The sequence below is a fragment of the Crocuta crocuta genome, unplaced genomic scaffold (assembly GCF_008692635.1).
Source record: "Crocuta crocuta isolate KB4526 unplaced genomic scaffold, BGI_CrCroc_1.0 scaffold61, whole genome shotgun sequence".
NCBI lineage: Eukaryota > Metazoa > Chordata > Mammalia > Carnivora > Hyaenidae > Crocuta > Crocuta crocuta.
This window is the reverse complement of record NW_027528369.1, coordinates 2281815-2296297: the sequence shown is the minus strand read 5'-3', so window position 1 is coordinate 2296297 and position 14483 is coordinate 2281815. Positions and strand designations below refer to the sequence as shown.

The following is a 14483-nucleotide window of genomic DNA, read 5'->3' as shown; positions in this document are numbered from 1 at the left end:
CTGGAAGACTGTTTTCGTTCCACTATTTTGAGGTTGAGTTTCCATGATCATAACCTTCTCCCTACATTGTAAGTTGGGATGGAAGCTGGTCTCTGAGTACTAGATCCATGTTACTGGCAAATGAAAAACTTCTTAAGACTCCGTCTCTGCTTTACATGATTATTTTTCTCTTTCTCTTCTCTCCACCCCCTTTCTTTGAATTCATAGATGCACTGCAGTTGTTAAAATGTCTTTGTTTTTTGTACAAAGTGGGCTGCAACTTAGGTCAATGAAAATCTTAGTTACTGAAATATTAAGCTCTCAAGCGAGTCAGTGGGCATAATTTCCAAATGTGTTTGACAAGCACAAAAGTATCAAAATAAGTTGGTAAAAAATATGGACTTTACATATTTATATATAAAATATTTTTCTTATAAAACATATATAAAACATTTTTCTCAACTTAAAAGTAATATATCTGGTCACTTTAGAAAGTATGTGAAAGAGGAAAACACAAAGAAGAAAATAAAACTCACCCATAAAATCCTGTCATCCAGAAGTAACAGCTTATTAACAATTTAATGCATTCCTTTTCAATCTCATGTGCTCACTAATGGCTGTGTGTCTAAAAATCTCCAATAGTGTCTGCTCTGTTGTAAACTTAATAAATATTTGTGGTATGTGAACAGGATGATTTATGTGACCAGAGTCTGTCTTGGTTTTGATTACTGTGAATGTTCTGTCAGTTGCAGCTATAAGCAACATTAATCTGTTCTAAGTTATTCCTGCTTGGTACTTGATTTCCTTTGGGCATTTGACCTTGAGAGCCTGCTCTCTAGATTTATCTACACAAATATGATAGTACATGTTAAGAGTGCTAATAGATTAATTAGATGATATGACCACATGTTAATGTTAATTTTAACCTGTAGTATGCCCCCAGAAGAGTGACAGCATGCGGTGTTAGAGCACTGACCCTGAAGCCATGCAGATATGGATTCTAATTCTGACACTCCAGCTTCCAATCTTTGTGGCCTTAACAAATTACTTAATCTCTTTGAGCCTTAATTTCCTCATTGCTAAAATGACATAGCAAAAACACATGTCATATGGTTATTGTGAGATGAAAATGTGTACAAAGAGAAAAAAATGACACATAGATTTGAATTACCCCATGCTGGGACTCAGAAAATACTTTTTTTTAATTAAAAAAATTTTTCCTTAAAGAAAATTCTTGGGGTGCCTGGATGGCTCAGACAGTTAAGTGTCCAGCTCTTGATTTTGGCTCAGGTCATGATCTTATGGTTTGTGAGTTTGAGACTCATGTCGGACTCTACTGACCATGCAGAGACTCCTAGAGATTCTCTCTCTCTCTCTCTCTCTCTCTCAAATAAACATTAAAACAATTCTTTTAAGAAAACATGGCTTGGAGTGCCTGGGTGGCTCAGTTGGTTGAGCGTCTGACTTTAGCTCAGGTCATGATCTGGTGTTTCACAAGTTCAGGCCCTGCTTAGGGCTCTGTGCTGACAGCTCAGAGCCTGGAGCTTGCTTTGGATTCTGTGTCTCCCTCTCTGTCTGCCCCTCCCCTGCTCACGCTCTGTCTCTCTCTCTCTCAAAACTAAATAAAAACATTAAAAAAAAAGACATGGCTTATTATGCCATATAAGTTTTTATAAGTGAAAAAGCCATACTGTTATAAGGATAAACAGTTCCCTAGATTCACACCTCCCCCCCAAATGATACCATGCTAAAAGATGACAAATATTAACATTGAGCATTCACTCTTCAAAGGGAAATTCTAGGGCTGATGGGCTGGTTTCAGTTGCTCACTCTGGCTAAATCTACACCTTGGAAAATTACTGTCATTTTAATTTTCTTCTCCTTGTTCCCTAAGTACTCAGGAAATTTCTTTTCTCAGAGCCACGTGTCATTTGATTTTCTAGCATTTGCTTCTAAAAGGATGAGGCCCCTTTTATCTTCAGTTCTTGGAAATCAGTTTGCAGCTGGTGATAATTTTCACTCTAAGCCTCTCCTATAAGTAACAGATTGCAGTGCCCTTCTACCTGCACTGTCTCATAACATTGTCACAAAAACTTTAATGAAGTAGGGGTATTATTCCACTTTCTAGATAATCTTCAAATGTTACCTGAATTTTACAGATGAGGAAGCCAGTTGCTTTCTGTCTGTCAAAAAGCTGGTTTGATAGTTAGCCTTGCCATTACGAGGCAAAGAGAGAAGACAACCGTGTCCATCAGTTGTCTCTGACCCCCAGTGTTCAGCTGGTGTTGGTGGGGGGTGGTAGAGAGGCTAAGTCAGGGGCAATTTTCCCAGGCTTCTCCTCTCACCTTGGTGCCCAGGAGAAGACAGAAGCCAGGCCACTGCCCCTTCCTCCCCAGGAGGCTAAGCAGGTGCTCCTGGAAGATGCCGACCCAGGTGATAAAGTGGCCATGAGGCAGCAGCCCTCCATGTGTTGAAATCCACAGCGGTCGGATGAAGGGGACGCTGCGTGGGTCCAGAGCAATTGGCTGCGGGCGACCCAGCAGCGAGCCCCGCGCGCGCATCCGGCCGATCAGCTTCAGCACCGGGCCGGAGCGGACAGCGACAAGCGCTGCTGCCAGCCCTACGGGTGGGGCGCCCACCAACCCGCGCATGCGCTGCTTCTGCAACTGGTCCGCGGCCGCCTTGACCGCCACCAAGCAGGCAGCGCTGCCAGCAGCGTGCCCAGCACCTAGTCCAGCGCCAGCGCCGCGGCGCCGCCGTCGGGCCCCCTGGTCCCCGCGCCCATCGCCCTGCACCTCCTTGCCCAAGCCTGCCCAGCCTTCCTGGGATCTTGCGCTGCTGCAGCCACTACCCTACCTCGGGGCCCCTCCCCTCCAGCCTGCACACACGGCCCCCACCCTTGACATCTCTCTTGGGCTCCTGGGGGTGTCAGCAGGCAGACCGCCCAAACATGTAAATAGTTCCAAAAGTGGTTGCTGATAAGTGTAGCCCATCATCATCCGTCTCAGGGCTGTAGTCACCCTTAGACACCATGATGTCACCTCTTGAGAACTTTCTAAAGCCTGGTCCTTGTACCCTTGCTGTATTTCAAAATAAGTTTGCCGTGGTTTGTCATTCTGTTCTTTTGGTAACTTTTTATGTCAGGCTGGGCTTCTGTATGTTTTTGTTCTTCACTGTAGGCCCAGTTCTTAGCACAACTCGCCATTTTTGTAACCCAAATGAGTATACCAGATGTAATAATAATGTTACCTGTTAATCGTGAAGCTTTTTCCCAGTGCTGCCCATCTGGCACCAGGATCTGGGTTTTTTTATTTTATTTATTTTTATCTCAGTAGAATAATTAATATTTGTCAAATGAACCATTGCCAAAAATTTTTTGAACTGTTTATTTTTATTTTTTTAAATATTTTTATTTATTTCTAGGAGAGAGAGAGAGACAGACAGCGTGAGCAGGGGAGAGTCAGAGAGAGAGGGAGATACAGACTCTGAAACAGGCTCCAGGCTCTGAGCTGGCAGTCAGCACAGAGCCCGACGCGGGGCTCGAACCCACGAACCGCGAGATCATGACCTAAGTGAAAGTCGGACGCTTAACCGACTAAGCCACCCAGGCGCCCCTGAACTGTTTATTTTTAATCCTAACAGTTTTATGAGTTAAATATCATGAATATTATGAACCATTTACATTATTGTTTTACTCTGGCTTATTACAGAAGTATTGGTTAAGTATTCAGCAAGGTAAGATGACATCTTCTAGGTCACAAAGCTAGTGACCACATAGATGCTGGTATTCAAACCCAGGACTGACTGACTCCAAAGTTAGTGGCATTTACAGGGCTTGCTTTTTCTTCATTTTGTACGAACTTTTTAGAAAGTAACTTAGCACCATGTTGGAAAGTGTCTAAAGTTATTCCTGTCATTTGATTCAACAATTCCATTCTGGAAATCTATCTTAACAAGGCAGGAACATTCAAAGACAAGAAGAAGAAGAAAAAATCACCACAAAGATGTTCATTTCAGCATTGTTTTCAGAAAAAGAAAAATGAAAAGCAAATTTTCTACTTATTTAAATAAATATAAAACATTTATATTTAGTTGTTTAAGTAAAATTCCAATCATAAATGTATTTGGAAAATTGCAATCATGTATGTGCTCAAAGAATAATACACCGGAGTACTATAGAGTCATGGAAAGTACATTATGAAAAGCCTAAGAAAATGGTTATATTTATAAGTAAAGTAAAGCAGGATATAACATTAGCTAATGAAGTGTTCTCTACAACTTTGCATGGGTGTTGGTAGAATTAGACACTGCTAGATATATATGCCCAATAAATATTAAAAGGGTAAATAAATGAAAAAGACTGAGATAATGGATAATTTCTAAAATGTTTTTTCTACTCTTCAACTTTTTTCTTTTTAAAAAAATTTTAATGTTTATTTATTTTTGAGAGAGAGAGAGCACACGCGCTTGCCCGTGTGCACATGGGTGAGGGAGGGGCAGAAAGAGGGGAAGACACAGAATCCGAAGCAGGCGCCAGCCTCTGAGCTGTCAGCACAGTGCCTGATGTGGGGTTTGAACTCATAAACCATGACCTGAGCTGAAGTCGGACGCTTAACAGACTGAGCCACCCAGGCGCCGCTCTTCAACTTTTTTCTATGGTGAGATGTTTTGGTTTTATAATGCAGCAAAACTATAAAGATCCATATCTGGAGTATTTGCTTGCTTCTAAATTGTATTTGCAAATCTGAACTCACAGTCCTGTGAATGACCTATTATTCCTATTAATAGAGAAGGTTTAGGGACCCAAAGTTTATTCCTACTTGGAATCCCTTATGTCCTAAGTATGGAGTCTGGGTCTTTTGACTCCAAGTTGCATGACCTTAGCTGACTTTGACCTGGACTGCCATGTTCCAGGCTCTGAATGAGGAGACAGGAAAGTGAATTCTAGTCCCTACCCTGTCCCTGGCTTGCTGGGTGATTTGGAGTAACTCACTTCTCTAAGGGTCTCTCTTTCTTGGACTTTTGCCCTCCTGATCTAAGATGGCTTTCTTTTCCATTCGTCCTTTCAGTGGAGAGAGGGCTGTATGAGAAAGAGTTGGTCATCGTGTGTAATATTCTTCCCTCTGATCACTCCATCTTTCACCTGTCTGTTTCATTTTCTTCTGTTGCTTTTTTTGTTATGTCATTTGGTTATACCATTTTGTCATGTCAGCCTTTCCACACTTTGTAATATCTTTTTCAGAAATGACCTTGTTTATTTTTGTGTGTGTTTTGCCTATCAAATGGAAGCTCTGTGAGATCATAATCTAGCCTATAGATGTGCCAGCATAAACTAGCTCAAATGGAAAAGAAAACTTGTGTGGCTTGAAGGGATTGGAGTAGTTCATAGAGTTTCCAGAAGCAGCAACCAGGACTTAAGAGATGATGAACTCAGCATGATGTGAACACACATATACATGCTTATTTCCTTTTACCTCCTATCCCATCTCATCATTTCTCATCGCTGCCCATTCTGCACATTGCATCCATCTGGAAGGGACGAATTCTGCCAGAAGCCCTAAATTCACTGTTCCAATATAGCATCTCCAACAGAAAGAGTTTCATTTCTTGGTGTGAGAGGGCAACCACTGGAAAAGATTCTACTCGGCTCAGCTTTAGTTGTGTATGACTCTTGGAACCAATCACACTAAGAGTAGAATTGTCAGCTGTGTTTGTTCATGTGTGTGCATTTTTTTTTTATCAATAGTGTATATTCAATTTGGTGTTTCTCCACAAAACTAATTTATTTGTTTTTAATGTTTATTTTATTTATTTTAGAGGGGGAGAGCTAGAGAGAGGGGGAGAGAGAATCCCAAGCAGGCTCCATGCTGCCAATGCACAGTCCAATGCAGGGCTCGATCTCACAAACCACGAGATCAGGACCCAGACCAAAATCAAGAGGTGGACACTCAACTGAGCCACGCACGCACCCCTTAAAAACTCATTTAAATCATTGACCATTTTGTGGTGTTCAGTTTAGTTAAACTACATAGTAATAACTTATAAATCCAACTAGCTTCCATATGTAAACAGAGATACTATTTTCTTCTTAGATTCCAATGGATAGTCTTGCTCTCCTCCTGTGTGCTGTGTTTTTATATCCTTGAGTGTAGGTACCATAACTGCTTTTCTGTTCCTCCAGTATTGCCTAGCAAAGTGCTTTATAGTTAGTAGGTATCCTCTGAATTTCTGACATCAGATTAAATTAGCTACTTAACTCACTGAATTTGTGGCTTCTTCATTCATCATATGTGCTTTATTTGAGGATGTGATTAGCTTTCACTACTCTCAAAGCAGAAAAGACTATAACTTTAATTTTAGTGTAAGAAATGCTATTCAGCAATACTAGGGAAGAGAAAGGAATCATTGAGCATTGCAATAAGTTCTCCTTGACATCATGAATTTGAGCCTCTTTTATTGATGTTTCCTTTAACTAATTGATTTTTACCTTGTACCTCATTTAGTGATATGGATGGAGGCATCTGTGGTAGGTAGGAAAATTGCTCTCAGTATTGCTCTTCACTCAGATGAACTGTAGATCTTACCTTGACATTTGAGCTAAAGAGAAGCAAACTTGCAGGAATCCATCAGACTTCTGTTACTCTGGGCAAGCAACTAAAGCTTTAGGCCCTTGCAGTCAGACTGTGGTATGCAATCTTGTGGTCTTGGTTTCATTTGTAAGCTTTTAGAAATGCAGAAGCTGGGACTTTAGCCCAGACTCTCAGGAACTGCAATTTAACAAGTTTCCTAGGTGATTTGTAAGCACAACAAATTTTGAGGAGCACTGCTCTAGAGATTAGAATCAGCTTCCTGGGAAAACTTGTAGGGCATTGACTGTTGGACTTTGAATATAATTGGTATCTTCGGGAAGCTCAAGTGTTTACCCTAGAGATGACAATGTTAACAAATGTTGATGGCCTCTTACCATGAACCTGTGAGAGACATTACTAATTTCTCAGGCTGCGCTTTCCTCCAAACTTCAGGATGCTTGTCCACATTCTCTACCTACTCTGATAGCTTTCATGGAAACAGAAAGGTTGGCCTAAGAGTTAAACCTATTTATTAATCTTGCCTGAAGACCAATTATTTGCTAAATAGTGCCCAATAAGTCAAATAGACCAAAGTGAAATCTACGTCACTGAATCTTGGCGAGTGTGGCTTTGGGATAATTTGTTGGCGAAGTAATAAAATCAAGGTCATGAGCTTGGCCCTGGGCAAACCAGGTAATTTCTTAATCCGCTCCTTTCAGTCTTGCTCTGTCTCCTATACATCTGCTTGCCCTTCCTCACGCTGAACTCATTTTGATTTCCTGTCACCAACCTTCATCTACTCTTTTGAATTAAGTGTCTTCTCTTGATCCTTCTGGTTGGGGTACTTGGGAGAAGGATTATCTTCTCTCTAAGCCCCATCTCCTGGGCACCCAAACTCTGACATTGATTTATGGGAACGATGGTTGTCTTTATTCACCCTTTTGAAACAACCTCAGACTGAATGCCTTATCAAGGTCATCTGTTTGACTAAGCAAGAATGGATTAGAGCCCACTTCGTTGCCTACTTGAACAGGCTTGACGCTATCACAGTTTCCTCATAGCTGTCAAGGATGTAGGATCTGTGTCACCTTTTTAGATTCTGCTCACAACTCCACTACTTCCTGGCGTGTGGTGTGGGGCAAGACACCACATCTCTCTTTTTTCACTTCGTTCTTCTTTATGTGGAATGAAATAATTCTGGAGCCTAACTTCCAGGGTTGTTCTGGAGGTTAATGAGAATTAGGTAAAATTTGGCACAGTGCCTGGGATATGATGAGAATGGAATACCATTAATGTCTGCTAATTTCATTATTGTCGTAATCTTTAAGGAGACTCTGATTGTTCTGAAAGGGAGTTGGTAAAAAACAATTCTAGGTAGGTACAACTTTCTTTTTAATATTCCCCTCCTCCCTCCAGACTTAAGTGTTCATTGTTAGGTAAAATTATTCTCCTAAGACATCTAAATCACCAAGTTCAATCAGATGCAGGGTGTTTCCTCCCCCCCCCCAGAATTATACCAAGTTTGATATAAACCAAAAGAGTTTGAATAATTATAACCAACATCCAACTACATTCATATCGATCAGAACTCAGGCTTTATTATTATGCAGTGAGAAAAACTAAAACTTAATTCCAAGCACGTGTAATTGACGTATGCAGAGAAGGATATTGTTCATAAGACATATTCAATATTTAAGGGAAAAAAATGACACTTATTTGAAGAACAGAATATACTTAGAATTGTTGGCTTCTAAGAAGCCCATTTCCCAGAAGCCTAAGCTTTGTAATTTCATACTAGGCAATAAAGTTATTTTACACAATCTGGTTAAACTAGTTAATGGAAATAGCAGTTGACAGAATAAAATATTGCTTAGATGTATCACTCCGAAAAAATATTATTGAAATCCAACATTCAGCCTCCAAAGATAGATTGCCCCTAATAAACTTAAATATATGCTTGTTGAAATACATATAAGTGCATAAAGTATGTAAAAGAGGAAACTGACATACTTAATATCAACTCTCAATTTCATCCAGGAGGATAATGATACAAAAGTAAGGGAAAAGAAGATATATTTTCTTTTTCTGCCTTGGAGTTACCCGTTCAAGTCAAAAAGTGTAATGTAATGCCTGGACTGGAAGTTGACCAAATAAGCTGCTTTTCAGATCTTGACTGGGCATTTTGAAAATCAGGGTGTGTGTAGGGTGGAGGAAGAGGGCCTTGAAGAAAAGAAAGTTAAATCAGAACACTTCTGAGACATCTGTGTTCTGGTGGCAGACAAGATGCAGGTCCCAGCAGGGGATGCAGCCACTCAGAAAGGTTAATGGGCTAGTGAGGGGCTATGACTGATATGGAACAGATTGAGCATCAGACAGAGAGGTTTCTGGATTATATTGCACCATAATCTCTGATTTAGAGATTTCTCATCAATCATATATATATTCTGAACTTTCAAGAGAAAATCTTCCAACCTAAGCTTGCTTTTCTGGCTATTGTATCTTTAACACAGATCCAGTTTCTGGATAAGGGAGGGGGCCTAAGAAATTGGGGAGGATTTGATAGCCCATTTTGCAGAAGCCACATTCACAGTGTGCACATAGGTGGATCATTATTTTTTGATCTCCTACAGCCTGTGGAGGGCAAAATCACAATGAACCGTGATAGCGAAATTGGATGACTCCTATATTCCTATGGACGCAGATGCCCATGTGACAATTCTGACTTCCTCTTGTGAACCATCGGCCTATAAACCATGACCAGTCTTGCAAAGAGTCTATTAAGGGATGATAAATTCGCATATGTACCTCTTGGTGCTACGGCAGACCTCATCACTCCACTTGCCCTGAGCTGACTGGGAGAACAGGGCACAGTTTTCGCGCTTACCACCGTTAGGCTGTGCGCGGTCCCAGTTGAGGAAGGAGATGGTGATTCCGTTGACATCAACAAACTTGCCCTCTGTGACCATGTCATTGATGCCCAGCCAAAAGTCATTGACACCTGGCAGGCTTCTTTTCCCATAGTCCTGGAGGGCATTGATCTCGTCCGAGTTTCTGGGGATAACCAGGGTCCCTCCCTTGGAGATGCAGTCTTCGTTGGCTTCATGGTAGTGCTTCGAGCCTTCCGAAGCAAGGTAGCATTTCTTGTGAACTTTTGTGCCTCGGAGACAGACTGTAAAGATGTGAGATTTGATATACTAAGAGGCTTTTTGAATGTTAGACCTCTAGGGCTGGACTTGGGAAACAGCGATTAATATTTGTGGAATGGATGACGTGCGATGATCATGAGTTAATATTTATTGGAGATTTTGTATGTGTCAGACCCTATGCCAAGCACTTTCTAATAATGAACTCGTGTAATCATCACAGCAGTCCCACGAAGTGAGGTTTTATTACTCCCGTCTTTACATATCAGGATATTGAGGCTTACAGAACTTGTTACTTGTAACAACTTACTATGTAAAAATGTGACTTACATCCCATAGAGGCTCATAACTACATATGCTCACATATGTCCCACCTCACCCTCACAACATGGTTTTTAGTCTCATGCTGCTTTGACATACACCTGCTTGTTAGTTTGTATAGCTCCATTCGTTGTGTGCTGAATTTCCTTGGGACTTTTGGAACTGGGTGGTGTTTCATAATGATTTACACAACAAAAACAAAAGTCTGTGCTGACATATGAAGAGACAGTGGTTTTGTTATGCAGATAATTCAGCCCTGGTAATATTGTTTAGGTCATCTGGGATAAACCAAACACAAAGATAGTGTTAGGGCAAAGCTTTGGAGAAGCTGGCTCTGACAGTTACTAGGTGTGCAATTGTTGGAGAAAATACTTAATTTCTCAGCACTTCAGTTTCCTCATATGTAAAATGAGGATAATCCTAATGGCACCTAGCTCATAAAGGGTCGGAGGATTAATATGTTAATGTTAATGAAGTATTTATAGTGCCCAACTGTGGGTAAAACATTTATAAAACTCTTTCACCTCCTGCCTGGGCATTTGACCTTCCTTTAACTTTCGAATTCTGTTCCTGGAAACCTGATAAGGGGAATATGTCAACATAAGTACTAGGCAACTTTGCTTATGGTAAAAAATAACCTCGAACAGGTAACATTTAGCTCATCTGGGAGCTATAAATCTTTGACAGGAACCCATAACTTTAGCCTTCTCTAAAGGCGGTAACTCTCGTAACTGGACAGGTTTTTTACAGAACCCTTGAAGTTCTGCTCTGGAGTTGCTATGTGAGGAATTGGATACTGGAGGTAAGAGCCTTGTGAGCAGGGGCTGTTCTGGAACCCACCCAGGGTGGCTCCCTTTTCCTTACCCCTAGGAGCCAAGAAGGGTAACTCCCGGACAACAGCCTGTACAGCTGCATAGATGGCTGGCAGCTCTACCCCCTTGTAAAGAGGAATGCCAAATGCTGCCCTCTTTTGGCAAGCTGTGGTTCTAACCAGTGTCCTTCCATTTGCATCTAATGCAGTGTGGCCCAAGTGAATCCTGTGATCCTGTGTTTAGTTGAACCTCAGCAGATCTCTCAGTGGGCGCTTAATAAACATCTGATGAATGCTAATTATTTTTGCCAAGTAATACTTGCTTCAATTCTGTTTCATTGCCTAGTAGAGAAGAATTATGAACACACTTTTAAAATGCATTATTGACAGGCCTGCTTTGATTATTATACCAGCCATATATAGGAGAAAGAAGGGGGAAATCAAGCTGATTTCCCAAAACAATCGTCTCCCCTGCTTTTAATTCCTTTCTCCTGGACACACCTCTGGTTTGTCAATGTCTCTTTTAAAACAGTGTCACCTCCGGGGGCCTGGGTGGCTCAGTAGGTTAAGCGTCCGACTCTTGATTTCAGCTCACAGTTTGTGAGATGGAGCCCCATGTCGGGCTCTACACTGACAGCACTGAGCCTGCTTGGGATTCTCTCTTTCCTTCTCCTTCTGCCCCCTCTCCTGTTCATGTTCACTTACTCTCCCAAAATAAATAAATAAACATTAAAAAATCCCAAAAAGATGTCACCTAGAACTTGACATGTACTCTAGGTATGGTTTGAATTGCTGGCAAATCACAATTTCTTTTCCTATCTCTTTTGAGACAAGGCATTGACGAGTTGGGTCTTACCTGTCTGTAGGGCTTGCACTTCCTTCAGGGCATTGACTTCTCTCCAGAGCTTTTCAACTTGAGTCTTCAGGTCTCCATCCTTTTCTGGGGGATATTTTTGGGTGGGGTAGGGTAGGAGGAATGAAAAGGGGGTGATTAAAATAAGATAAAAGTAAAATGAAATAAAGCTTTGGGATCCAGAATCTAAGGTGAGGGTGGTTTGGATGAAACTGACCCCAGTGTACACGAACAGTAATGCATGAAAGTAAGTTGGCCAGCAAGATGCAGAAGAGCTTGGTTGTGGTAATACTACCAGAAGGTTCCTCTGTGAGACAGGGCTGCCACACCTCCCCAGCCCCATTCTGTGGGCCTTGCCTTCCACCAGTCATCCAACCTGTTGACTTTCAGAGCATCTTTGAGCAAGGTATGTCATCTCAGGGCCCTTTCCTATGGGTTCCTCCTGCCTGGAACACTCTCCCTCCTACACTTGTCCATTTGCTTATTGAGCTGAAATATCTTTTCTAGAAGCCTCTTCTGTCTATTTTGTCTCTGTTAGCATCTACCTGACTAGTCTCTTTCTTTGAACCTTTACTTTTCTTTGGAGCACTTGAATTCATATTTATTTTTACTTGCACTTTCATACATCTTACTGTCCATGGTGTCCCTGATGCTTAACACAATCCTTAGCACATAATAGCTGCTCATAATGTTTGTTGAATGAATAAACAAGATCCTAGGACTGATAGGGACTGTCTTAGATATTGACAGTTTGAGCTCTTCAAAGGCAAGAGTTACAATACATTGTAAGAAATAATAAAAAGAAACAATATTAAGAGCCACCATATACTATGCACCAGGAGCTTAACTCTTTCAATATTGCTATGAAATGGACACTATCACTATCCTCAGCTCACAGAAGAAATAGAGAAACAGAAAGCTGAACTAACCTGGCGTAGGTCAGCCAGCTGGTAAGGTGCAGTTGGGATTTGAATCTCTCACTGCAAGTGTGTGCTCTTCACATCATTCTGATCTGCTCTTGCACAGTGATTGCCTGGGTCCTAGCACATGGCCTTAGAGAAGATGCTTAAAGCTTGGTGTAAACTATCCCCAGCTGCCTCCTTATGTAGATGTCATATGGCGAATCTGTGTTCTGCCCTCGGTTTTTTAGGACAGTCCCAAATCTGCACATGCTGATTCATTATCCTCTTAAACTTGTGATTTGTAAGCCAGGTGGTCCACATTTGGGTTAGGAAAATGCCTTCTGGGGTACCCAAGAGTGGACCCCATTTCCTTTTCACTTGATATTGCACATCAATTCCCAAAGCATCCAATAGCTCACCTCAGAAATACTGTACCCCATGAATTTCCTCAAGGAGACCATTCAATCCAGAGTAAATATAAGGGCCCATTCAGAATGCAGACCTGTCTGTTGGAGGCCAGGCTTGCAAAGACCGCGGAAGACCGGCTTCCAGGTTTGAAGTTGTCAGCCGTACACATGTTACCACCCTTCCCTCTCAGCTTCCTGCTCCATTCTACATAAATAAGTGGCCTCCACAGAGAAGCCGTAAACATTGTAATTAACATGAAGACACATGAATAATATTAGGCTCCTGAGAGATCATTATGGAAATCATTATCCAGGTGGCTTGGCTTTGCCATCTATCCTTTGTGACAAATGTGGATGTGTTTTGTCTGCAATGAATGCAGGAAACAACTATTTCACTGTAAAAATTATATTTTATTTATTTCTGCAACACATAATTTATTAAGACCTATGAATTAAATACCACAGAAATTTTGTTTTTGGAGTTAAATCACTCGATTACCCTTTTGATTAAAAAACCACAAAAGCTTCCTTCCATTTTTTTATTGTTTTTCTCCAAATGTAGTTTCAGTATAGAAATGCAAAAATAATTCCTGGGAAATGACCAGTAAACATATGAACTCTACCTCAATCTCATTACCAACCAAAGAAATATTTATCAACCTTATTAGCAAGCAAAGAAATGCAGATTAAGAGAAATGGTTTGTTTTGGGGTTAGATTAGCAGAGTTTAAGGGGATGATATGATGTTAAGTTGTCTAGCACCATGGGTTGATGCTATTATTTTGGGAGACAATTGGAAAGTGTGCTGAACCTGCAGTGTTCTAGAGGTTTCTAACGTCCTGCCTTAGCATGGGGTCCACATATGTGTTCAAAGCAGTTCACTGAGGCATTGGATCCAAAGAGATGGAATGGAAACCAGAGAGAAGTTCACCAAGAGAGAACAAAATACATGAATCGTGATCCATCCATGCAAGGGAAGATTATGCAGCTGCTAAAGAGACTGACGTATGCCATATGCTGATAGTTAGCCAAGATTCAGTAGATGAAATAAATGAATAGCCAATTCTTATTTGTTTGAAAATGTCAAGTTTTAATTATGCATTAGAAAAACTCTGGTAATATTATTTCCTGACAGGTAATTGTGAGTACTTCCGTGGAGAGAGTTGGGAGGGAAAAATGGCTTTTGCCTTTGCATTTATAAAGTTTGGTATTATGCCCAGGTAATTAAAATGTTACAAAATTGTACGTGTTAGTGGAGAGAGAAGTGTTCAGTAAGTTCAGGCTTATTGCTTCACCTCCTGCTTTAGAATCTGCTTTCTGACCTAATAGCAAAAATCCCTTGGGGAGGCTGTTGTTTAAGAGGTGTGCCCACCCTCCTACACTGTTGGTGGGAATGTAAACTGGTGCAACCCCTCTGGAAAACAGTGTGGAGGTTCCTCAAAAAATGAACACTAGAACTCCCCTATGACCTAGCAATAGCACTGCTAGGAATTTACCCA

At 41.1% G+C, this 14483-nt stretch overlaps 1 protein-coding gene across 1 annotated transcript in view; it reads right to left on the bottom strand.

Annotated features, from left to right (window-relative positions):
- Window positions 1-9325: 9325 nt before the first annotated feature.
- Window positions 9326-14483, bottom strand: part of CLEC3A (C-type lectin domain family 3 member A) — a 6943-nt gene continuing 1785 nt past the window's right edge. The window contains exons 2-3 of the mRNA XM_077754201.1: window positions 11680-11763; window positions 9326-9717 (exon numbers count right to left, since the gene is read on the bottom strand). Of these exons, the coding sequence (XP_077610327.1) occupies window positions 9326-9717; window positions 11680-11763 (476 nt within the window). The remainder of the gene's footprint in view (window positions 9718-11679; window positions 11764-14483) is intronic.